Raw genomic sequence first — 26,544 nt, 5'->3', positions numbered from 1 at the left:
CGACTAAGTCCGAGGGGAGAAAGCGGAACCTAGCCCGAAGGATGTCCTCATTGATGGCGACCTTCCCTGGAGGAGGATGGGACATCCTCTCCTCAGGCCCCGGGAGCGTAATGTTGCAGGCTTCGGGAAGGTGGTACCGGGCCACGAACCTATCTAGGTCTTCAGGGACCAGCTCCGACTGAATGCGGTCCGCCCTTACTTCGTCCATCCCTAATGGCCAGTGAACCTACGGTCAGGACGGGGTCAAGAGGGGGGAAGGCACCGGAACGACTGGAGTACACTAACACGAAAGGAGAAAGTACGGAGAGCCCTAAATTGAAGAGTGGGGCAACTCACCGGAAAGGAAGGAAGAACGGCTCCGAGAGCGTCAAAGGAGGAGCGAACGAACAGTTCGGCGGCAACGACAGCGGCACAAGGGAGAAACTTGAAGATGCCTGTGAAGAGAAAGGCGGACGGGGGAGGGCCCCCCGGTTAAATAGGTGGAAAGGCGGGTGACGCCTCGGTGACGCCAGAGGACGCCTGGCTGCCGAAAGTTTGTTCGCGCCCCAAAGGCGAATCGACGCCATTAAGAAAGGATGTCCGCCGAAATCCGCAGACCGCCAGATCAGCGACAACTGCCATACGCCATAAAGAAGGCGGGAAGCTCGGAGCGCGCGCGCCTTTCCGAGGGATGGCGGCAATCTCGAAGCATCACTCCCTTCACCCGTTCCCCTCCTGGTTCCAGGCTCGGGAGTGGGGGGCTACTGTTACGGGGGAACTTAGCCACCATGCCCCACGTGACCGGCACGCGCGCCCAGGAAGACTACGGCTGCCCCTTGATCCAGCAATCCGACCTCGGGTCGGATATCTTCGGCTCCGCAGCCCGACCCCGAGTCGGCTGCCCCTTGATCCAGCAATCCGACCTCGGGTCGGATATCTTCGGCTCCGCAGCCCGACCCCGAGTCGGCTGCCCCTTGATCCAGCAATCCGACCCCGAGTCGACAATCTCTCGACAACAACAGACTGTTCCTCTGAGGCACGCCGCGGCCCCCTGCTCCACTACTCCCTGCAACGGCCGTATCCGGCGCTGCCCCACGATCCCCTGTAACAGCCGTACAAAGCGGAGCTCCACTATGCCCTGCCATGGCTGTACCCAGCGCTGCCCCACGACGCCCTGTAACGGCCATGTCAGTGGCAGCCCCATCGTGCCACACGATGACGAATCCCCGGAAAAACCCCCCAGCCTGATATATATGAGGCTGGGGGGAAGGGGGAGGGTAAGATATATCTTCCAGAGTATCATCTCACCTGCTACCTTCTCCTTCTCCTTCTCCTTCGATCTCCTCTGACTTGATCGTCGGAGGGCCCCCACTACCCCGGTGGTGGTGCGAGGCTTGCTTGCAGGTTTCACGGCGGAGGGCGGAGCGCAACCAAAGCAACTCAAAGGGAACCCCGTTCACACCGCTGTGCCAATCGTTCTCGGTTTGGACCACCAGCAACAGGACTAAACAGAAAAATAAACTAAAACATGTAGTGAAGACTCAGTAACTTCATTGGGACTCCAAAGTTGTGCTCCGTTGAGGTTTGTTGATGCATCTGACATGCTATAAGGACACCGTCCAGATGGTCCGGTGATGTTTAGTGATGCATCTGACATGCTATAAGGACTCCATCCAAAGGTTTGGAGGTCTCCTCAAGTGCCTAATATAAGCTTGAAATCCTTTGCGATTTCCATAAGATGATAAAGTGTATTTATGTATGTGTAACTATGCATAACGACATTTCTTTTTTTTTTTTGGTGAAACGATCAAAACCAATTCAGAATTGGCCATTATAGTGGAAATGTACCATGCTTGTTCACATGCTTAAGAGACGCTATGCCAAATGTTCTAAGAATGTATCTGCTATTACTCGAGGGCTTTGTCCTCCATCTGTACAAGCATTTTGGAATCCTTGGTACCTGGTCTCATCTTTTGATCCGTCTCTTTCTGGACCCTCCTACACAAACAAGATCATGCGAAGTCCCTCCAGATTTTCACATACATATTAATTGATTCTACCATTTTATCCTTCTGGAACTCCTATGCTTTTACTAAATTCTTACTTTCAAGCCAAATCTTATCATCACATGCCAGAATCTGAATTCTGTTTTCACATTTATGCATAGGACTGATCAGATGGTGGTTGCGTCAAGATTAAATAAGCCATTACATCTGTTTAGCTGTTCAGATGTTCATATAAATAGTTAACGTGGTCATTAGTTCAACTAATCATTTAAAGGGTGTACTGATACTAGACCAGGGAAAAAATGTTGGGGGATTGAAGAGGTGGTTTGTACAATGATCAATGAATTGGAGTTTTTAATCTATAACTGCTAAATTTTGACTACTTTCGAATAAACTGAGTATATTCTATGATTTTTTGTGTTTTAGTCTTTTATTTCCATTAATGCATTCATATTGTTCAAATTTGTATCCACATAGTTATGTGTTTTTATTTTCTTTTTTGTGCTGAGATTCTAAATGTCACGCTGAAAGCATCATGGCAATTGCCTCAGCTTGAAAGTTCTTTCTCCATAAAATGGCCAACCCCTGTGATCAGACATGTGAATTGGCGCCCTCCTATTTTAAACAATTTTTTTATAATGAAAAATCTTAACTGTTTAGTATTTCATTATGGTGAGAAGAGTCATGTGTGCTTATTCTTCCAAGTAAATGGTACGCTTATGATTCTGAGTCTCTGTCCTTTCAGATGTAGCAACCGCAGCAGTTGCCAAAGAGTCTTTGGAGGGACACTGCATCTATGAGGGTGGTTATTGTAAGCTTCATCTGTCATACTCTCGTCATACTGATCTCAATGTAAAGGTATAAATATGATTTTTTGGGTTACATAAAGTAGTAAGAACTGTTAAAACAAGCTAAAAAGTGGTTTTAGAGGAAGAAACCTCTGGTAGGCATCAGGAAAAAGAAAACGGTTGGGTTCTTGATGTCCATTTGTTGACTGTCCATCTGCGTATGTTTCTTGACACCTTATTTTATTTATATATTGCTCTTCTTGTGGTTGATCATACACCATTGTGTTTTCAGGCACATAATGATAGAAGCAGAGACTACACGATTCCAGACACAGGTATGCTTACGATACCTCAAGCTCCCGGTTTGCCAACTGCTGCTGCTGGTTGGCAGGCTAATCCCCAGTCTGCATCTATGTATGCGGGTAACGAGTATGCGGTTGGTGCACAAGCACCAGGTCCCAATAGGCAAATGCCAACTTGGGATCCTAGCATGCGGGGAGGGGCCTATGTCGCAGCTCCAAGCACATATCCGGGTCAAACATTTGCACCGCCCCCTGTTTCCCATTACCCTGCCTCGGCAGCCATCTCTAGTGCTCCTGCTGAATCACTTCAAGCTTCACAACCAATGGCTCAGTATGGTATGCTGCCAAATGCACGGCCACCTACTTCTGCATCAGCTGGGCAGCCTCTGTATTACCCTTCGTAAGCTGCATCTCCTCTGACTTCTTTTTGCTTCCTTCGCATCTGTTGTTGCAAGTATTCAATGAGTATATTCTATCAACGATCTGATGGTACTTTGTAATGACTCTTTTCTCTGTATGTTGATGGTGTTGAACGGAGATGCTTTGTGTAGCCTGGAAACAAATTGCCCTTATTAGATGTTGCCTTATCCCAATTTATCCTACCTACCTTTTCTTGGAAAATGTGGTGGAGTCTTTCATTGTTAGCATGGGATAGCGAGTTACAGATTGCATTATCAAGTGTTTATGCTGGCCTTACAAGGGTTGGAACTAGGCTTTATAATGATCATATTTGAATAAATTCGTGATTTGGAAGCAGTGACATTCATATTTGTCCAATCTCTTCATTATGTTCTGCAGTCTAAACGCCATTTGAAGGTGGAAACGCTGTAAGTTTTTCCATCCTGGAATGCTTGAAGCAATTTTTTCTCTATGTTAGCTAGCATGACCACGAAATTTTGCAACAAAGAAAAAGGGGAAAGATGAATGTCTCTAGATTCATGGCTACCTCTTGGGACGTAGGAATCTCTGATGACGACGAAACAGCAGGTCTCCAACAAATGCCCGTGACATTGCTGAGAGACGCGTTCAACCAATCAATGTAGCCATACCCTACAGGTTTCGTGGAACTCGTTTGCACTCCCTATTTATTGACTTAAATCTCCATTGTGAGCTGTAAACTGCCTCAAGAGACATCAGGAAGAGAGACCCGGAATGGAGGAAGACAGCCGTAACGGGTCCTTATGCCGTCCCTTTGATTTGAATCTCGAAGATTATGTGGGTTGTCTAATCCAATCGTAGCCTTTTTTTTTGGTAAATATCCAATCGTAGCCTTGCATATGTGGTGACTGCACTAAAAAGTGTTATATCGGAATCCGCTGCTGGGCCTGGGAGGCAGATTTTCGCCGGCGATTTTAGTCGTTGAGGGTCCTGAGGAAATCTTGCATATTGTTGACGTGCTCACCGCTGGAGTTTCCTAGCTGCCGAGTGTGTAGTGTGACGTTTGGAAATGATTTGGCGTGAGGCAAAGATTTGGAATTTGGAAAAAATGTGGAATTTTTTAACGAAAAGATGGAAAGACCATGGATTACCCAAGGTCGGGGGAAAACAAAACTTGTGGATATGAATTTATTGAAATACTTCTTGAAAAGAAATAAGACGTAACTAAGAATAATAAACAATAGCCAAAATATCATTGCTATTTTGAAATCTAAGCACAAAGCTAATAATCAGTTTGAATAAGTTTTGATAAGTTCACTTACTAAGAGTAATTTGGGAAGCCATTTTTCCAAAGTGAAAAAATGTATCTACTGCGATTTGAGGCTTTTTTCGAGAGAATATTATTACTGCTGGATGGGGACAGTCGTCAAATGGAGAGGCATCTTTTGTCATCAAAGATCAGTCAAGACTTTGAACCAAAAAAAAAAAAAAAGATTAGTCAAAACCGAGTGCTTCAGTCATCTTCGCCTTCTTCTCACCGTTTTCATCTGAGTGATCTGTTGTACAATTTTTTGTTGGATTTTTTTTTTATGGAAATCCGTTTGATGGTTTTATTTCACCTGAAGTAACCTTTTTTTGTTTTTCTTTTATAATAGAATACAATCTGGTCGGCTGCCTATCCAACCGAAATTTGCCGGTTCTCAAACATAACACTTCGTCGCTGGTTACCGGTATGCAGCCAAAAAATCACTGGTTACTAGTAAATAGTGGTTGATGCAGTCAATATAGATTTCCAACTCGTCAAACGAAGTTTAAGAAGGAATTAATCATTGGAAGACTTACAACAGCTGCCTACTGTTATCATAGAAGCGAATCGTTTAATCTGTGGCTTCAGTGAACTGGAATGTTTTATAGCTTTGGCAAAACCAAGTTGGAACTACGATTAGTTGTTCAAGAGAGTGGGTGGGAATGAGCAAGCTGCTACTCTTAATTTACGAAAGAAAGCATCAAGAGAAAATGAGATGGCGCAAAGATGAAGAGGCAGTTACATAACATGTCCAAAAGATCTCTTCCGAAAACTGAGCAGCAAAAGAGGTGACCGTTTGCGACTCTATTCGCTTTTCGATACACATGAACAATTTGGAAAAAGCCACAATCTTTCACCAGTCTATGAATGTCACCAAGCAGCAGGTGTCCATCCTCCATCGAATCTCGTTCTATATTCACTCAATCATCATAGCTGAATCTTCTTCAAGACAAATATTGTCAGCTCCTAAAACACATTTTGCTTACGTTGCCTTTAGCTGTAATCAGTTTGGAGTCATGAACTTGTCTTTATTTGTGGACATGTTTTCATCAAAATTATTTTTCTAATTATTTTTTAAATTAGTTTTGATGAAGTCGCCGTGGGGTACTTCGGGTGAACACACTCTTTCCTCGCCTAGGAAGGCAGAGAGGAGCCTGTCCTAGCGTCTCCCATGCAGACTTCGGACCGCCATTGCTGTCCTTGTTCAGGCAAAAGCCATGCACCGAAAGCTTTGTTCCGGGGCCTGCCCAAGGCAAAAGGGCGACGACGGTCCTCCGCCCACGTGTGCTCTTGATATAACACCGTACAAGCGCACGTTTCGCGTGCCGCATGACTCGCTGCCAGTCTCAAATTTGACCTGCCAATGCTCGGCAATTAATATGCAGCGCTGGACCTAGCTGGTGTTATGAACTCCTCCCCCTTCACAACTTGGTACGCTACGATCTTCATGCCGACAGTGTCAGAATGGATACATTCCGTCAAATTGTCACAGTAATGTGGTGATGGAGCCGGTGAGACAACTACATCACCATTTAATGCCGCTGGCTTAACGGAGTTGAACGCTTGACAAGGCTCAGACCAGCGATAGATACCTATCAAGAGCTGTCTCCTCGCACAGGATGGTGGTACAAGGAGCCAGCTCATGGGAATTGATGCTCTCACCTACGGGATATACTATCCGATCCAATGTTTGGTGTGGGAGCGGGACTAGGTGGTGACGAGTAGCAGCGGTTCCACGCGTTTCATGGCTTTTGACTGCGCGCGGATTATTTTCAAACATTTCCGCCCTTTCCATAGGACCTTATTTGGCTCATGTTTGGTATCCAATGTCTTCTAAGAAAAACACTTTCTTCTCGGTTCACACTGCGCAAAGAACTCTTCGGACGGTACGCTGTAGATGTCATAAGCTTTCTGAGTACGGGAAAGAATCACCAAAATCTTATGATTAAGAGAAACGTTTTGACACGAAAAAAGAAAGAAGGTTATATTGGCTGGATTAATGAGTCAGGAACAGAAAATGAGAAAACTACCACTTTCATTTAAAGTGGGGTTTGAATTGGACTATGCGCGCTATCCCTACCTTATCACATCTCTATCACAAGACCATGCCACTTTTCCTCCACCAATATCAAATAGGAGTTAGGTTGGTGTGAGTAGCTGGATGCAATTGGCCACATGGAAGCGTATCTGCTGTCAAGACCTACCAAGTTCATGCACTTATGGCTTTACTTGTCACGATCCTCTCTCTCTCTCTCTCTCTCTCTCTCTCTCTCTATGTTTTCCAATGACATTTCCTTTTGAGAAAATGTTTTTGATACCTTTCTTTCCTAGGGTTAGTTTTGTGTGCTTTTTGATGGAATTGATTAACTTAATGAATTATAAATCATACCTTGATTCGCTAAATCCATTTTTAATTGCGCTTTGGGCTTTGAAATGCGTACGCAGTCTCGATCACCGGTGATCTGAACAAAGGTTAGCGAGTAATCTTCTGGAGAGAGAGCACTTAATGCGTGTATAAGAGAAGGGGTCTGACAGGCTATTTATAGCCCTCTCCAGGGACCAAACGCCGTGATTAGTTACACCCGTAAGTTTAGAAACAGATATTAGGTTTCTAGAAAATCCAGGTACATAAAAGGTATTTTCTAGGTACAAAATATGGCCAGTCTTTAAGGTCAATTTGAACGTTCCAACAGCTTCCACATGTGAACGCATCTTATTTCCCATTATGATGCTTCGCTCACTTTCCGTTGGAATTCTTTTGTTCAACAATCCCTGCAAAGTTTTACATATATGGATAGTAGCACCAGAGTCAATCCACCATGTGTTATGAGGTACATCAATAAAATTTGATTCATAACACACTAAGGAAAGAAAAGTACCTTTCTTTTCGAGCCATTTCTTGTACTTGATGCAGTCCTTTTTCAAATGTCCCTGTTTCTTACAGAAGAAGCACTTTATTTGCCTTTTGTCAGTCACTTTGGCTGACACTTTCATTTTCTTCTTCTTAACAGGAATATGATGACTGGTACCGCCGACCTCTTTATGTCCTTTTCCCTTATGAGAGGTGAGATAAACACTCTCTTGCCTCTCTTGTTTTATTCTCTGCTCCTCATCAACACACATGGCTAGAAGTTGATTCATAGTCCATTTTCCTGTATGTGTGTTGTATGAGATCTTAAATGGTGCATACTCCATAGGCAGAGAATTAAGGACAAAGTGTACAAGAAAAGTTTCTGACATGTCTACTTCCAATGATTTTAATTGGGCAGCGATGTCACGTAATTCCATAATGTGCTCGCGTATGCCACCATTATCATTATACTTTAAGGAAGCAAACCTTGATATTAAGGTGCTGGCTAGGGCTTTCTTTGAACTCACAAATTGCTCTTCTACTGCTGTTAAGAATTCTTTTGCAGTTTTGCAATCTGGAATTGAGCCCCTTATCTTTCTGGAGATATGATTTTGTATGAGTAAAAGACTTAAGCGGTTTGACCGCTCCCACCTCTCATACAACTTTTTCTCCTCTGGCGTAGTTTTCTCCGTGGGGACAAGTGGCATGTCCTCACGAAGTGCCAGATCAATATCCATGCACCCTAAAGTAAATGTCAGCCTTTCTTTCCATTCCGAGAAATTTGAACCATTAAGTATTGGGATGCATGATGTAGATTGTGAAAAAACTGTCGGAAACAAAGCTGCAAAACATATGCTTACTATCAATATGCATGCTATAATTACGCTGAAACCTTATCTAAATCACTAACCCATATTAGCAATTTAGTGAGTAAATCAAAATTAACTTTACATGATTTACCCCTTTACGATAAAACTAATGTATTAAGTATGATATTTAATGAACTTTATATATCTAGTTGAAAAATCCAAAGAATAACAGCCAGATCAGCTCCAGATCGGTGGTGGAGCACTAGGCTCACTTAAGTACCAGCCTTTCTTAGGCACGTATGCCTTTTTGACAAGCTTTTCTTAGACACCGTTATTCAATGGATAAAATTTTACTAGATATTGTTCAATAAAAATGAAGAATTCAAGGCCTTTGGGCAACAAGATTTCATCATAAATATCATACTAATAACATTATTTCATCCCACCATTAACTTTGTATAATGATTTCCCTTTGGGGCCGATTCATTATATATGATGCAACTATTCAATTTCATGAAATGATGATAAAAAGACTCTTTATTGATTAAATTAAACTAAAGCATTCTAAAATTTATGGGATGCTTTGGCTCGTCACCACAAATATGCAAAAATTTAATCATTTATATGTCTTTTCCTACATAAGATGCTTTGGCTCGTCTCATGCATATATCATCCTTTTATCATGAAAAATATGAATAATTTAAACAATCATGTATCATCATAAGAAAGCATCTATCATTTATGTAATAAATTCATTACAGGGACCAATATGTAATAATCGGTGTACTGTTCTGTAATAAATCCTAAGTACAGGGATCAAATAAATATATTTTAGGACCTTCCTGTAACTCAACTTTCTTCTGGGGACCGTATATGAATTTCTAAAGCCCCTTTTTCAGAATAACATATTATCAGGGGTTTAACTGCAAAATGCACAGTTTAGTCAAAAGAATTCGGATTTCGGGTTGCGGGCCGAGACCCAATAACCCGAAACTGTTAATTCCTTCACCCTTTTTTTTTTTATTTAAATGGATTCGGATTTCGGGTTGGATTCAATGCCCCGAAACCCGAAACCCATCTCTTCATCTTCTTCCCCAAATCGTGATAGGAAAACAGGGAAGAGCCAAACCGGCAAGCCATCCTTTCCCAAACGACGGCGGCGCAACCCCCGCCGCCGGCCGTAGGCATAGCCGCAGGCCGCAGGGATGGCCGCAGGGTGGGGCCGGAGGCCGGGGCCGGCCGCGGAGGCTGCGGGGTTCGGCCGCAGGGTGCGGCCGCAGCCCGCGGTCGCGGGCCGCAGGGGCGTCGGCCGGGCGCCGTGACAGCGGCTGGCGCCGCTGGCAGCGGCCGGGGCCGCTTAGCGGCGGGCCGCAGGCCATGGCGGCCAAAATTTTTTTTTTTTTTTTTTTTTTCTTTGCCCGCGGTGGCCATGGCGGCCACGGCGGGTGCGGCTCGCCGAGGGGCGGGTCGCAGCGGCAGCCGGGGACGGCGGTTGCTGAACGGTGGCCCTGTTGGCCACCGGTTGGGACGGGGAGGGCCGCGACCGAGACCCGCCGCAGCGGCGGCCATGGCAGCGGCTCTCCCTTCCTTGTTTTCTTGTTCCAAAATGGAAGAAGGGGAAAGATGGGAAGAGTTTAGTCCCACATCGCCCAGAAAAATATCTTTCATATGGGTAAATAACATCAGTGTCCAATACACCACTGTCCAGCGAACCAACCGGGTATGATTTATTTTGGAATTCAATCCACCCGCTCTGATACCATTGATGGAATTGATTAACTTAATGAATTATAAATCATACCTTGATTCGCTAAATCCATTTTTAATTGCGCTTTGGGCTTTGAAATGCGTACGCAGTCTCGATCACCGGTGATCTGAACAAAGGTTAGCGAGTAATCTTCTGGAGAGAGAGCACTTAATGCGTGTATAAGAGAAGGGGTCTGACAGGCTATTTATAGCCCTCTCCAGGGACCAAACGCCGTGATTAGTTACACCCGTGAAGAGTCACCCCCCATCAAGGCAACCTTTCACTGCCGTGCAATTACCTTAATGCCCTTGTGATTATCAGGATTTACGAAATTCAAGGGACACTTGTCAAGATGTGGGTTCTAATTAAACGGGATCAGGGTTTAATTAAAACGGGATCCAACACTTTTGATATCTTGGTGGTTTCATTTAGAAGAAGCCCTACTGCATACAGGCATCCAAGACTTGAGATTACATCGCTCTCTTTTTGTTTGCGGTGTGCTATTGTGAGAACCCATGCGGACATGTGTTTAATTCTGCATCGATTATTTGTTAGAAATATTTTGGTTACTTATATACTACTAAAAAACCCAAAAAATATCTTCCAAATAGCCTTTTTAAGTAAAGTCTTGAATTGTTACAAATGCTATTAGAGCAGACCGATCCATAGTGTCATACCCCAAATTCAGAATATAGACTATGCTATCGAGGGGTACTGCTCATGATAATACGAAGCCAACAATCATAATTAGTAAATAAATCTACTTCAAATAAAAATATAACAAAATAATCCAAATCCATCATCCATTAAATAAATAAATAAGAGCGGGTTCAGAGCAACTAAATCCAAATTTAAATACCCAAAATCCATAACCTCAAAATTCAAAAAGTCATTCATTAACTACAAATTTCATAGTCAATTAAAAAACTAAAATTCTACTACAAAATTGTTAAACTTGCTAGTGCGAATTCCAAGCCTGAATCATTCTTCATCTCTATCCTTCAATCCTAACGATCCTACTAGTTTGAAAAGAAAAGAATAAAGATATGTGAGCAATACAACTCAATAAGTAATCTTTTTACTAACTTAACGGATCAAGCATAAATTTTTATATGCATCAATAAATCATTTAAAGTTCGTTGGTAGAGGGCTATAGAGGGAAAGGGGTACCTTTTATAGAGGAGCCTTAGCGTCTCTAGTGACCTTAGGAGTCTTCCTCGGTTGATCATGTGCAGAGCATGCACGACCAACTAGTTTTGGTCCAAGCTTAGGCCAATCAAGTAGACGGGCCAGGCATTCACACATAACCCATGCGAACTAGGAGATACTATAGCACAGGCTCATTGAGGTTGACCATAGGCCGATTGTGGTGTTTGTGATTAGATTTGAATGAACTTGGACTCTTAGCCTAATAAAAATGTTGAGGTTTAAATGAGGGGAGTATGTGAGGACTCGTACGGATTTAGTCCTACATTGGTTATTCGTCGAGGAGATGTTGGCTACTTATATAGGACTAAGAAGCCTAAAAAATACCTTCCGGTTAGTCTTCCAAATCCAGAAAACAGACGAGATTCTAGGATTATTCTTTGGGACAAATACTTGGACAAGATTCTGGATTGTTATAGCTATACACAAGGTGTCAATTACCAAAGAAACTATTATGCTTATAGTGAAGATTGGATACTTGATTTGGGTGTTGAAGCAGGACAATTACTTACCAGTTGTCATATACGTAAAAGTCTTCTTAGAGGGAACACGCATTACTCAGCGATTCCAGCTTTGAGTTTCCAATATGATGCTTCGAGACACGGTGAGTCATAATGACATTTTAACTATCGGTTCATGGAGATGCTTCGCCGTTTCCGATCTTCTACTAAGATGGCTGAGAGTCCTATCAAAACAATCACTCCGATATTTTCAGCACTAACCTTCTTGACTTGCTTGTTTAGAAGATCATTTTAAACAGAGTAATTGCTATTTCATCTAGAATTTTATTACTTTTGCTCCCCTTTTTTTTTTCTTTGTCATATGAAGTGTCTGTGTGCTGATTCACATGACAATTGACATCAAGTTGAGTGAGATGGGACAGAAAAGTGCACATCCAATTCGTCCTACAATTTTACGTGGACTGAGTCATGATCCAGGAGCACTTTGTCATGGCTTGCACTTTGTGACGGGATACATGCGGTGCGTGCCTTCTCTTGCTTATGAATCAAGCACTTTGTGATTAAAGTAAAACTACAAGCCATGTTACCCATCGACGTAGACCGTCATGCATGTCAAATCTCGCGAGCGTCTTTAGCTTGGCATGTCCCCCATTGGAATCTTATACTCTACGAAAAGATCAGAATTCATCCTTGCAGAGAGAATCATCTTTACCTTAATTTGTCGAAGCGCATCGTCTCCCCAAGATCCGCCCGAAAAAATAGAAAAGAAAAAGCTAAATCTATCCTTGATATACCCCTTTATCCTATTTTGGTCCCATTAGTGATTAAAGTAAAACTATGGGAATCTTAGGACTCATTTTGGTTCGTGGGAAAAGGAGGAGGGAAAATGTGGCCGATGGAAAAATTAATAAATGCCTCATGTTTGGTTGTTTTCATATAGAAGTAAGATTTTTATATTTTATAAAAAAAACATATTAGACATGGAAAATCTAATTTCTATTCGCCGGAAATTGGAGTAATTTTTTTTAAAAAAATATTCTTAAGCTTTTAGATAGAATAGAGCAAATTTTTTTATTAAAGGCATAACCAGTATTTTACATAACTTTTTTTAAAAAGTAGCTACTCAATCAAATATAGGCTACTCTGCAATGTGTCACTTTTTCATGTTCAACCAAATATGTAAAAACTACTTTTCCAGGTATCAACTTTTCAAAAACAATATTTCGCGAACCGAACGAGTCCTTAGAGCATTCTTAACTTATAATCTCCGGAAGAGATAGAGCAATCCTCACGAACCAAGATACCTGGACTAATAACTTCAGCCATTGCATTTACTTAATTAGCACACATGCACTTGCTCCCATTCTAGATTGAATAGATGAGTGAAGGATACCTAGCACATTGGGAGAAGATGAAGGGAAAAGAAGTTCATGATTTAAGATTTGAAGTTAGAGAAATTATTCGAAAAAAGAAGTGGTTACGTTATCCTTTTAGTTACCTTGCTTTAAGGTAATCATCACATGATTGATTTCGCATTGCGGCGAATGATATGGTATTCTTTTCCATTCAAAATCGAATTGGGCCATTGCCATATCCTTTTTCCTATGATTCTACCCTTGGCAACTTTCGAACTCACACATTGCAGTTGAGGTGGGTTTTTGGGGAGGCGCACTTTATTCTCTTTGCTTTTCCATTAGTTTGAGTTGAAGGGATTTCTACTGGAAGCTTGAATTGCAGATTTGAAATTTTTACTTGAAATGATAGCCCATAGTGTTTCACCAAATTAAACGGTTAGTCACTACTAACTTGAACTCATAGCGGTGGCAGTTGGGAAGTTGAGACCCACCCATCTTTTCAAAAAGTACATACTATTAGGCCAATGTAGCCCCAATCAAGGCCAAACCATGCTTTCCCAAAGAATGGCCTTCTTTTAGTCTCTTATGTAGAGATCATGTATCGATTCTTCTTGTCGAGATTTGGTGGAGTGAAATGATACCATTTCAAAGCCATGATCTTAACTTTTCCATGGAACATTAATTAGTTGGCTTTGTTTTTTTTTTTTGTTGTAAATATTAGTAGGCTTTGTTCGCTAACATAACTATAACATCTACCTTCCTAGCTTAAAACCTTCTAGCTAGTCAAGTCTAGCATACCCTAATTAGTCTTGTGTGTTGATCATGACCTTCATAAAGAGATGATGAACCAAATAATAAACTCGACTTCTTACAAAACCGCAGAGTTTGCGCTAATTGTATGAAACTTACAATAGAAGCCAGTGAAACTAGACTAAAGAAACCAGTACGTACGGTCCCATGATATAACTATGCAGACGAAACTAAATCTCTTTAAACATGTATCCAATCATAGAAAAGTTTTATACGATTGGTGTCACGCCCCGAACCCATTATCTGGGTCGACCACATGACACGGCTCGCATGAGCCCTAGAGCAGTGTCCTAAAGATCATGCAAGACCAAAGATGAACAAAAAATCTAATAACTCTACAATTAATCAATTAACCTAAATAAATAAATTCATCGTGTCCACATAATCAAACTGGTTCAGTTACAAAATCTTCAAATGTTCATCGGTATCAAAAAAAAATAAACTAATTAACTAACTGATAACTCTGATGCTCGAATCTTGTACCCAACCTATCCCAAATTATGCATCTTGCAACTCTGAAAAAAAGGAGAGATGATGTGAGCTTTACAGTCTACTAAGAATCCCCACATATCTACACCAATACCATAATATAAGTTTGAAAATAGCAAGAAATCGTCACACACAACAGGAAATCACAAACTAACTATTGATAATACTCGAATAAACAATAGACATATATACATCAAATATCAATAAAAATCCAGCAACTCAAGAGTGATATATCATATGATATCTCATAATTCTTCAATAGTGTTTTCAAGTAGGGCATCGATGTATTAGGGCTGACTATGGACCAATCGTGGTGCTTATGATTAGATTTCAATGGATTTAAACCTTTAGTTCGACGAGGATATCAGAGCTTAAAAGTATGTAAGGACCCATGACATGTGTTCAGTCCCACATCAGTTATTTGCCGAAGAGATTTTAAGTACTTATATAGAACTAAGAAACCTAAAAAATACCTTCTGACTAGCTATTTTAGGTGAGGTCTTGGGTTGCTACAATTGGCCAGAGGACTTGAAATAAAATAACCAGCATATGGCATTTTGTATATAAGAACACTATGCAAGTCCGCCAATCTTTGACCAGACCACTTCCCTAATGCTTAGATTACAGGACATCTCTCTCTCTCTCATTTTTAGTTTCCTGCATATGGAATAAGATGTTGGTTAACCTATCTACCTATTCTGAAGCAAAGAATATAATGCAAAGGGCAGTAAGAAAGCTTTTTTAAAAGAAAAGATCCAAAAACATATTACAAGCATCAAGCGTCCATTATAAAGCACACAAAATAAGAACTTGGGAAAGGGAAAATGGATAAAAAAGGGGAGGTGGTTACAGCACGGTCCATTAAATTCCCAAGATACAAAAAGGATGGACTGCAAATGGCCACAACCTCCCTGTATGTGTGGCAACTTTCACCTTTTTCTTTTTGATATATCCACCGTCACACTGTGACAGCCCACCATTCCTGATCTAAAATGATTTGAGACCTGAGCCTTTTGAATCAGTGGTGCATCCCCAAGAAACGCATTTTCTTCCAAAAAAAAAAGAAGGAAAAGAAAAAACCTATCTTTCTTAATCTAGTCCAAGTAAGAGGGGAGAATTGTTCTTTTTACCACCAAAGTCTGAATCACTGTAGAGCTACAGAGCAGTTGGCTAGTCCTTTGGGCCAAGGCGAAAGCCGTTTAGCCCTGGATGGTGAAAGTTAGCAACATCACTTGAAAGTTACTATGGATGAGGACAGGATAAAGTATAGTTCTCAGCTTGTAGGTTACTTGTTGCTTTCACTTGACTTCTTCTGGTTGTTTTTCTTTCATTTAATTTGGTGTGTAAGAATCTGCGAATGTAATCCTACAAGCTCGTGGTAAGCTACAAAATGGTACGAGCCAAGAGGTGTTTGGAGACCAGAAAAGAGCCAACCGGTTGCATGTGTTCTTTTCGCGAGTGGCTGCCGAGTAGCTCCTCTCGTCACTTTCATGATCCCACATATCTCAGAAAGGAGAAGCACATATATCCTTGGTGAGATCTTGTAATTCCTATATCCTCATAACAATGGGAAACATGCATTGGTAAAAATTTTCGTGCATTAATCCTTGGATTTGATCTCATCTGAAAACAACGTACCTGCACCAGGAAACTTGCTGGAAGTTGTTAATGGTAGGTACCAACCAATACATGCTGTCTTTTGAGCTGAGTCGAGAGCATAGGAAACGCAAATGCTTATATCAAGATTTCCTTTGTTTTTTCTTATTTTTTGTGGGGGAATAAGAATAATCATAAGTGTAAGCCGAAAAATATTCGGGTGTTCTCTGACCACATCATAGAATTAAAGGAGAACTAGAGAACAAGTTCTTGCACCATAGCAGTAAGTTATTTCTGGGAGAGGAGGGAGTCGCAACGCATGGTCTTTGTTCTTTTAATTTCCACATTGCAACCAGCAGGCTAGAGTCTACTGCTCTTTCGGATTCACCTGACTGGAGAGTTAACTGGTGGACCTAAAGGCTTATAATAAATGGGATGGATGGTCTTCTTTTTCTCTAGGGGGAGGCTGCTAAAAAGCTAATGCTAAAGCACAGATAGGTGGGCCTGCAAGCACAGATATTGTATTTAATGAGAAGGCTGTGTCACAAAGAAATATGGCACTTCCTGCTAAAGCTAATGCTATTATGTCTTGAGGACATTTCAGTCCCTCAAAAAGCTTCATTACCATCATCATCTCTCTTGCTTCCTTGCCTAAGTAGTCATTTATGAACAATGTCCCTTGTTTTGGAAGTCTACTTGAGTCTTTGCCTTCACATGGTTCTTCCAAAATCAAAATACTCCCAGCACTTTCACATAGCTCTCCTGTTTACCCAGAACAGTCCCCACCGAGCCAGTTGCAAATGTGGGTTAAAGGACTGCCCTCACTCTGCAAACATCTATTTATTGCCCCCCAAACCCTCCCTCCCTTTCCCTCAAAACACAAACCATTCTCTCCTGCTCCCTCCCCACACCTGTCTTCCCCACCTTCTTCCTCTTCTCAAAACTCCATTCCAAGTAATCATCTCTCTTCCCTCCTTTGATTCCCGCATAGCTATAACGGCTTAACTTTAACACCACCTCTGTTTTCGCAGGCAGATGGCCTATCTTGGCTTTCTTTTGCTGAGTCTCCTTCCACTGTTCTCTCCAGCCCATGGATATGGACATGGATGGGGTTGGTCTAGAGCCCATGCCACCTTCTATGGAGGTGGTGATGCTTCTGGGACAATGGGTAAGCCAACGTGGTAATCCATCAGGTTCGAACTATTTCATTCCCATTGAATGTAATGTGTTTCCTTTTTCATTTAATCCTTTGTAGGTGGGGCTTGTGGCTATGGAAATTTGTACAGCCAGGGATATGGAACTAGCACTGCAGCCCTGAGCACTGCCCTGTTTAACAATGGGCTGAGCTGTGGGGCTTGTTATGAGATAAGTTGTGTGGATGACTCCAGGTGGTGCCTTCCTGGTTCCATTGTGGTCACTGCCACCAACTTCTGCCCTCCTAACAATGCCCTTCCTAACGATGCTGGGGGGTGGTGCAACGCTCCACTGCAGCACTTTGACCTTTCTCAGCCTGTCTTCCAGCGCATTGCTCAGTATAGGGCTGGAATTGTCCCTGTTGCTTACAGAAGGTGGCTATACTGGATCTTTCATTTATCTCTCTCTCTCTCTCTCTCTCTCTTGTCCTACCACGTATCTTCTTCTCCTTTGTGATACTGTTCCTGCGTTTAGGAAACAACTACTACCATGCCAGCAATTTTTTTATACTTTTATTGTTCTATTTGGATGCTATGTGGTTCTGTGGACTCTGTTGTGTTGCTAATGTTCATATGATCCTTTTGAAGCCATAAACTAACTTCTTTCAGGTAGGCTGGAAGAAAAGAAAGCCATGTGCTCTGTTAAAATTCTTCATTAAGACTGGAAACGATTTCTAATCATTTTTTAATCATGGTCAGCTTAAGTACTGACAATACTCATCTGCCCCTTTTGAAGCAATAACTATTTTTTTTTCTTTCAGTCATTTAGTGATTAAAAGGAATAAAAAAACCCCTGCTCTATGTTGGAAACGTTAGGGCCTCATTTACTTTAGTAAATTCTGTAGCCATTTATTTTGTTTTTACTTCATGTTTTATAAAGTACCAATACTGCCCATAAGAATCTTGTGGGTCACCATGCCCTCTCTTTTTCCTCTTCCTGCTTCTATTCTGCGACTCTACTTTTCTTCACATGTGAGGTCTTCTTCTATCATTATCTTCAACCTCCCTTCTTTAGCTTGGTCCTACCACTTGTTCCTTCTGAGCACTAAGGTCTTGCATCTCTCTTTTGGCCCTTCTTTTTGGTCTATATTGCAGGGTTCCATGCAGGAAGAAGGGGGGAATCAGGTTCACCATCAATGGCCACTCCTACTTTAACCTGGTGCTCATCACCAATGTGGGAGGGGCTGGGGATGTGCATGCAGTGTCCATCAAAGGGTCCAGGACTGGGTGGCAGCCCATGTCCAGGAACTGGGGCCAGAACTGGCAGAGCAACAGCTACCTCAATGGCCAGGCTCTCTCCTTCAAAGTCACCACAAGTGATGGCCGCTCGGTGGTCTCCTACAATGCGGCTCCTGCTAGCTGGTCCTTCGGCCAAACCTTCGCTGGTGGCCAATTCCGCTGAACCCTCTGTCCTTGGGGGTATGGTAGTAGTAGGTTATACGGATTTGATATGTCCTAAGTCTATTTATTGAGAGTAATCTGGTGTCTTAGTAGTGTATACTAAAAGGACAGGATGAGAAGCGTCTATTTTAAGAGTGGCCCTTCTTATCATATTATATAATTGGATTGTGGGATTTCTTCCATTGCAAAAGGCCTTTTTTGTGGGCCTTTGTCTCATGTTGAGTGTGGAAGAATGGCAGAGGTGGAGCCTTCACCACCCGCCAGTAGGCACATAGGAAGAGCTCTGAGGCATCGTTCCTTTTACTTATCTTATTGTGTTTGTGTTTCATTATCTGGAAGCTTGCTGAAGTTTTACAAGTGGTCATTGTAATCAGCTTCTAGCTGAGTATGTACCTGTTATACTGAGCCGTGTTAATGAAAGTAATCTTAAATTTTATATTTAAGAAATGCAAGTGGATTCTTTGGTGTTTATGATGTTTTTGTTCTACCTCTTCATCATTTCCAAGTTGCACTTGTTTGGAGCGCTCTGTCTAATTATACATAAGGTCTATTTACAATGACTCTCAGAAGGCTGCTGTGATAAGCATGATCCAAAGAACTGACTTGTTAAGAAGTGGAAGACTTCAGATCGAGTCAAGGTGGGGTTCAACACTTTCTAGTCAGTTAATTATAAGATGATTCTCATTCAAATCATAAAAGTATAAAATTTTCCGTGTCAAATGTAATTAAGAATTACCAACTGGCTACCTTCACTCTGTTTTGATGTTTCTGCTTGGTAATCATCACATTAATCTTCTTTTGAGAATTTCCTGAATAAAACAGCAGACCAAAAAATTTAACCTTTCCTAAGCCGCGAAAACCCTAAACAAGAAAACTAGAGGGAGATGTTATCTCTTGAGGTGTTTGATCTGGTGAAATTATCCCACCTATGCCTCAAAAAAAAAAAAAAAAATCAGTTCAGAAAATCAAATTTTTTTGCTTGATATGTTTCCATAAACTCAGTTCAGAAAAAGATATTTTCTCCCCTACCTCAAAATTTTGCTGGGAGGTTATGCTATTAGAGTGAGAAAGTACTTTGATGCTGCCTTTGTTATCTTATCCTATGGATTCCATGGCCAATATATTTAAAATCCCTGTCGAGGTTTTAAGTGCAAAAATGCTGGTGTCAGGAAACTCGAACCATTTTAGTGGGTCCCATGACTGTACTTAGTCTAATCCAATCAACACTCGGGAATAAAAGAGGCCGTTGTAGTTAGCCCGGAATTCATAGATAACAGAATGCACTAATCAACTGCCAGGGAAATGAATGATATTCTCTAGTACTTCATGTTTAAGTTGCATTGGATTGAATGTGAAATATGTATAAATAATTAGCTAGCAAAGAGGTACATGCCCTTTTTTATTTGCTGAGGCGGTACATGCTCTTTTAATAAATGATGGTACTGATTCACATGAGAAATTTAAGTTCCAATATCACTGATGTTGAATTATTTGATGAAAGATAAGCAGCTGCACCTAGAACTATTATCGAATGGTTTTGCTGTCCTATTGCTGGAGAATGTGTGTTCTATTGCTGTTCTATTGCTGCACCTAGAACTTGAGAGTTATTTATTTCAAGTACTTAATATGTGTAGTTCTTCGATAATTTTCTTAAATTGATTGAAATGATAGAATTATTGATATAAAAAATAAAAAAGTCCTTTTTTTTGCAGAAATAGGAGAGGAAGGGGAGGGGCAGAACCCCACCTGCGTACCAGCTTCCACTAGGCCTCCCTTCCATCAGAAAATATTTGATACAGTCGTAAGTTTTCGAATGCCCTTTCCAATCCGTAGGAAACTCCACTGGGCCATCCACATGTAAGTACGTCACCCCAGCGCCACCTCAGTACTGATGGAAGGAAAGCATATTCACAAAGAACCATCCGGGCGTGGGGCATACGGTCTTCTGATTTAATCGACACCCGCGCATTTCGAATCCGAAAGTCCAAGCTCCCTTACCATTGGGCTAACATCTTGGTGGCAATAAAAAAGCCCTTAGGAACCACCTAATGATCTTTACAAAAAACAAAAAAAAAAAACAGCTATCTCACACTTCATCCCATGATGTAGTTTTTCTTCTTGTTTTTTTCTTTTTAACTTCTCTCAATCCATGCTGCTTTATTTTTCTGCTTTTGCTTCAGCTGAACACACTCAAATCCTTCTGTACGCCTTTATTCTCTTAATGAAGTTTATGGGAGCTTTGCATCTCCTTTAAAGGAAAAAAAAGTTAAAAAAAAAATAGTTACAGCAAAAAGAAGGGTCGCCAAATAAAATAAATATAAGTTTAAACAGTTCGAAGGAGTTTTGCTTGTAATTCCTAAACTTTAATTAGTTTCCCGTAAACAGGGCTATGTTTTCTAGCCAGAAATTACTTATAGACAGAATAAATTAATATGTGAAAGTTTTGGTATTCACATTCTTAATCCAGTCTTCGAAATTAAACCCAACAGAGCTATAGAGATGCAGTAACGAGTACGATTGGACTGGACGAAGGACGGCGGCTGTAGAATTTTATTAACGAGATGTGACCACTTCGAAATGTTACAAGAACGGCCTTCAAGGGAGCGAAGTTCATTCAAACGTAGCCTTCCGGGAAGCTTCCCCGCCTCCATTGAAGGCAACGCTTCTGTTTGGTCCTCCCAAGAGGATAATGGATTCCTCGGTCTAACCCAGGCTGCCGCTTTGGACCCTGTTGGAATTTATTCTGAACGCAGGTTAAATTCCTACCATTTCTCTCTCATGGTAAAAAGTAAAGAAATGATCCTTGGGTGTGTTAAAATTTTAATGAAGTTTCTTGATGTATTTCTTCTGGGTCACTTTACGTACTTTGATCCTTCAATGCAATTGGACTGCTAGTACTTCTGAAAAATTAAAAAGGTGCAGCTTGCGAAGGGAGAGGGGCCCGGAAGGGACCTTCCTGGCCTCTTCTTTTCTCGTCTGCTTGTGGGTACTTGCGGTGATGGAAGCACCCTTCTTTCTAACATCTGTACCAGCTTCTGATTATCTGATTATTTGCACGAGTATCTTGCAGGGGATGAATATTAAAACTAATAGTACCTTTGATTGATTCATTCAAGACCACTGGTTTGTCTGTCCTGAAGATATCCAAGAAACTGGGCTCACAACCACCAAAAAAGTGCCATCTATCTTTCCAAAAAAAAAAAAAAACGAGGAGGGGGAGATTACCTCAAGATTTCTTTCTTTCTTTCTCCGTTATTTTTACCTTTTCTCTTGTTTACTTGGATTCCATGAGTTATTTTGAATGACAAGATTGTTTGGTCTTCTTACTACTCTCAAATGTTAATTTGATGCTAATGATCATGGCAATGAATTCTATTCTTCTTCTTCTTCTTTTTTTCCTTGAAAAAGGGCATTAGCACGAGCCAAATTTATTAAGATGGTCATGCCAGCGAATCTTATCTTAAATATTTGGTCTATATAAATTGCAATACAGTTTTGACAATATGGCAAGCAGCATAGCTTGCAGCATTTTGTTCATTTTTCTTTTTCTCAGGGCTGTCTTTTCTTAACAATAATTTTTTTCCACTCAAAGTAGAATCCCGTCTAATTACAAATGAGTAAACAAACAGGCCAAAGCATCAGCACTATGGCTGGTGCAGCATCAATAGCAATCAAATTCAGACTTGGAAGACAGATATGATCCTTTGAATCAAACAGTCATATATATTCCGCCAACAGGTTTTCTTCCAAATGCTCGAAGAACCACTTGGAAACCTATCATACATGCTGTTCTCTCTACCAGTCTGAAGTCAATATGATTTCATTTCAGTTTTAGTTGGTAGGCAGGTTCTATACGTGCTGCAATTCTTGATCTCTCACACATCATGTGCTGTGGATCCATGATGCACACAGCTTTTTCCCACAATGCATGTATGAACTTTACTTGATCACATACCTTGAGGCACAATATGCAGCTGATCTTGTGCTAGCGATCAAATGATCCAATGCATGTTGAAGGTATGTCACATCCGTTCTTTAATCCAACAATCAAGAGCTCATCTATGATTCAAAAGATTTTTTTTTTTTTTTTTTTTTTGTAACGATCAAAAAAATTAGGAGATTGCTACAATGTTTTCTATAATTTTAGAGTAAATTACAAAAATTTCTTTAAAGTGTAAATAGTTTGTAAAATCTACACTTATATTCAGTTAAATTAAAGGTGTTAGTAAATTCATTTACCTCATGTGAAAAGTCAAAATTATCTCTGATTGGTGAGTAAATTACAAAAACCTCCTGAGATTAGAAATAAAATATACTTTTGAAAAACTTACGTTTATCCTCCTGAGGTTTATTTTTATCCAATACTTTCATCCATAACAGAATGTTAGCCAAATCGTTAACTTAAATAGAATTTAAATGCCATATTAGAAAAAATTTAGAAAATGACAAACTAGCCTTAAGTAATATAACATCCATCCAAGAAGAAAAACAACCATAAGTCGCCATGGGTCTGGAGCTTGATCTTGATGAATTATCAAAAAGAGCTATGTACCAAAAAAAAGCAATCTAGATCTCTCAGGCAAGTGGATGCGTCTAAAATTTTTTGTTGCAAGAAACTAGTATCAAAAGTTTTGTTGTTTAAGCCAGTCTGTTCATGGTCCAAGCCAGACTATGTGTAAAGACCTGAAATTGGGCCCGTCCTTGGGCCCAATGAGCTGAAGTCGGCCATGGATGCCGACTTCAGTCTGTTCATCGTGGGGGTGACCACGATGACCACGCCGTCCGAACGGCCAGCGAAATCACCGCACCCCCCCCCCCCCCTCTTCCCTCTCCCTCTCTCTCTCTCTCTCTCTCCCTCTTTCTCTTCTCTGAGAGCCCATCCCTCTAAAAAAAACTCATCTTTTCCTCCTCTTTCCCCTTCCTTGAGAGCCGCTGCCGCTGCCGTTGCCGGAGCCCCGTCGCCGCTGGAGCCGCCATTGCCGTCGGGAAGCCTCACGTCGACGACCGGAGGTGAGAAAATCGGATTTAAAGGGGAAGGAATGATGGTTGTTAATGGGTTTTCCTTCCCCTGTTTCGGGGAAGTTTTTGTGAGATCCGGCCGGCCGACGGTGGCCGGCCGGGGTCAATCCGGCCGAAACGAGTTCGGCCGGAGGTGGACGAACGGGGGCCGGGCTTCCCAGCCTCGGTCCCTCTCTTTCCTTCCTTTCTTCCTCTCCTTCTTCTTCTTCTTCTCTTCCGCCACTCGTGAAGGTGGGGTAGCCGACGGCGGCTAGCCGAGCGCCGCCGCCGAGGGCCACGGTCGGCCGCCGAAGGCCGACCGGAACCACCAGCCACCCTCCTCCCTTCTCCTTCTTCTTCTTCTTCTTCTCTTCCTTCTTTCTTCTTCTCTTCCTTCTTCTTCTTCTTCCTCCTTATTCGGCCTGGGTTTTTCCTTGCTTTGAAATCCGTGCCTTAATGGTGAACCAGACTTTGAACCGGGTCTAAACTGTGAACCGGTTCCACCTATTCCGTGAATGGGTTTTGATTAGGGTCTGAATCTGAATCAAGAATTTGGGTTGGGGAATCTGTGTTGGGCTGAGTTGAACCTAATTGGATCTGTGGGCTGGGTTGGTTTGGGCCCGAGATCTGATCTGGACCTGTAATCTGGTTTGGTTCATTTGGGCCTAATCTGTGTTGGGCCACAATTGGTTTGGGTTTAAAGGATTCTGATTTTTTGGGATTTAGTTTACTTGTTCTTAGGGTCTATGTTTGATATTGGGGGCTCATTCTTGGATCTATGAACTTAGGAGCTTAAGGAGTTGGAATTAGTTTAAATTATGTTTCTTAATTAATTAAATAATTAATATTTATGTTTAATCAGGGGTTCGTGATATCTGTGGCAGGGATTTTTAAGCGAACCCAGGTAGGTGATCGTTGCTTTAAAGTAGAATTTTAACATGTATCTTGCATATGTTGATTTATTGATTTATTATTGGCAATATGTGTTAGAATTAGAAATTAGTATTTAATTTCATAAATTGTTATGTGCTTTACTGTTGGGAGTATGATTATGACTTTGATATAAAAAGTTGATTTATTGATTTTTAAAATCCGCGTGACTATAGTCTAGGCCCCGCCAATGGGATGATACGTTGGCTCTGTCGACTTGTACTGAGGAACTAGTTCTGACACCGCGACCACCGGTGATAGAATAGTGGCGGCACAGGGGTGCATTTTGCTCTTCGGAGCGGCTCAGTGGAGCGTGAGTTTGGCACTAGGGGGTACGGCATAGTGGTGCGTTGGCTCAGTGGAGCGGCTCTTCGGAGAGTTGTATTGGCACTTCGGTGTAACCATGCCACTGGGTGATGTGGCCGTAGTCATGCGGTTGAGTTATTTTGAGTCTCAGATCGGGTTTACGGATTATCGTATGGATTTTGGATTCATGAGTTTAGTTGCTTTTTATATGCATCATGACATGTTATATGACGACTTTATTGCATGATGTTGCCTACTGAGCTGTTAGCTCACTCCTACTATTTACATTTTTGCAGGTGATGACATATGATTATGGGGATTACGGGATAGAGTGATCATGATGTATTTAGCTAGTAGATATGGACTTTCTTTTGACTTATGTATATATATATGGACATTTGATATGAAAACTGGAATTTATCTTTAATTAGTTATTGACGGTTGATCCGATTTATCTGCCTTGCATGCCTGCGGGGTCCGCCCTGCAGGTGCGCGGCGTCTGCTCGCGCCCCGGGCCCCGGGTTCGGGGCGTGACACTATGGAAACATAATCGATGCACCTTCCAAGAAAAAAGAGTTTTCGCACATGTATGGATTTGGATCCTTTTGATTATAGGCTGCCAGAGCTATCATAATTTTATATACAGACATAGGAATCCTCATCCACAGCGACAATAGTAAGGAATTATATATACGTATTGGACATGTAGAACTCATAATCAATAAATGATACACCAACATCTCTGATCTCTATGACATATTGGGCGAAGAAGCGAGAACAAAACCTAATCAGAAAATATGCTTATCGTCGGATGCTGGTTAGAAAGGAAGCTTGTTGTAGGTCGCTCGTTGGAAAGGAACGCTCATGGTGGGGTGGTGAAGCGAGAAAGAAATTCTAGCCACTCAATCTTGAAGAGAAGAAGATTCTTAAAGATGGAAGATTTCGAAGAGATCGGAGAATCAGGATGGTGAAAGAGGAGCTTTATTTTCTTATAGGGGTAATTTTAATTTTTTACAATCGATAAATGGTTTCATTAATGCTATCAATTTAACTGGGTGTAACCGGAGGTTTTACAAAATATTAGGTATAAGTGTAATAAATATAAACCTTAGGAGTTTTTTTGTAATATTATTTGTCATTTTAAAACTGTTCCTAATGTGGCACTTGGGTCCCAATAGTATGAAAAACCTATGCTTACTCCCTTGAGGTTTATTTTTATCCAATACTTTAGCCGATAACTTAACAGAATGCTAGTCAAAATCATTAATTTACCCCTAATCTCAGAAAAGTTTTTATAATTTACTTTAATTTTTGTTAAGAAGTGGAGACTCATCCTAACCGCTGATTATTAGTGGGTATCCAGGGAAATTTTTATGGAGCCCTAATCCCAGCGTAGCCCTAATCCTATAAAATTAACTTGCAAAGATTTTAAGAAGCACCATAGCTAATTCCAAAAAAAATGATGTGCGGTTCTCATTGCAGTTATACAGTGTTTCCTTTTTTTGATTATGTTATGCAGTGTTTTCAAACCTTGATAGCTTACACCTGATTCGGCTTCAACGGTCCCCGTAGGAGATGAACGCTTGCCGGGGGATTCCGCTTCCGGAGAGCCCAGGTGCTTGGTGGACTGGGC

The 26,544-nt window shown here is 41.4% G+C and overlaps 2 protein-coding genes across 2 annotated transcripts; both read left to right on the top strand.

Annotated features, from left to right (window-relative positions):
- Positions 1 to 1,856: 1,856 nt before the first annotated feature.
- Positions 1,857 to 3,837, top strand: LOC120111163 (polypyrimidine tract-binding protein homolog 2-like). The gene is made up of 3 exons (XM_039127725.1): positions 1,857 to 1,935; positions 2,716 to 2,843; positions 3,066 to 3,837. Exons 1-3 carry the CDS (start codon positions 1,857 to 1,859, stop codon positions 3,477 to 3,479), a joined length of 621 nt encoding a protein of 206 aa, XP_038983653.1. The 3' UTR covers positions 3,480 to 3,837.
- Positions 3,838 to 16,925: 13,088 nt separating this feature from the next.
- Positions 16,926 to 19,113, top strand: LOC120111015 (expansin-A10-like). Its single transcript, XM_039127287.1, has 4 exons — positions 16,926 to 17,037; positions 17,115 to 17,251; positions 17,339 to 17,651; positions 18,372 to 19,113. Exons 2-4 carry the CDS (start codon positions 17,119 to 17,121, stop codon positions 18,676 to 18,678), a joined length of 753 nt encoding a protein of 250 aa, XP_038983215.1. The 5' UTR covers positions 16,926 to 17,037; positions 17,115 to 17,118; the 3' UTR covers positions 18,679 to 19,113.
- The last annotated feature ends 7,431 nt before the right edge of the window (positions 19,114 to 26,544 follow it).

Source organism: Phoenix dactylifera, chromosome 6 (assembly GCF_009389715.1).
Source record: "Phoenix dactylifera cultivar Barhee BC4 chromosome 6, palm_55x_up_171113_PBpolish2nd_filt_p, whole genome shotgun sequence".
In the NCBI taxonomy this organism is placed as follows: domain Eukaryota; kingdom Viridiplantae; phylum Streptophyta; class Magnoliopsida; order Arecales; family Arecaceae; genus Phoenix; species Phoenix dactylifera.
Note: the sequence above shows the minus strand (reverse complement) of the source record. Positions and strands in the feature narration are given on the sequence as shown.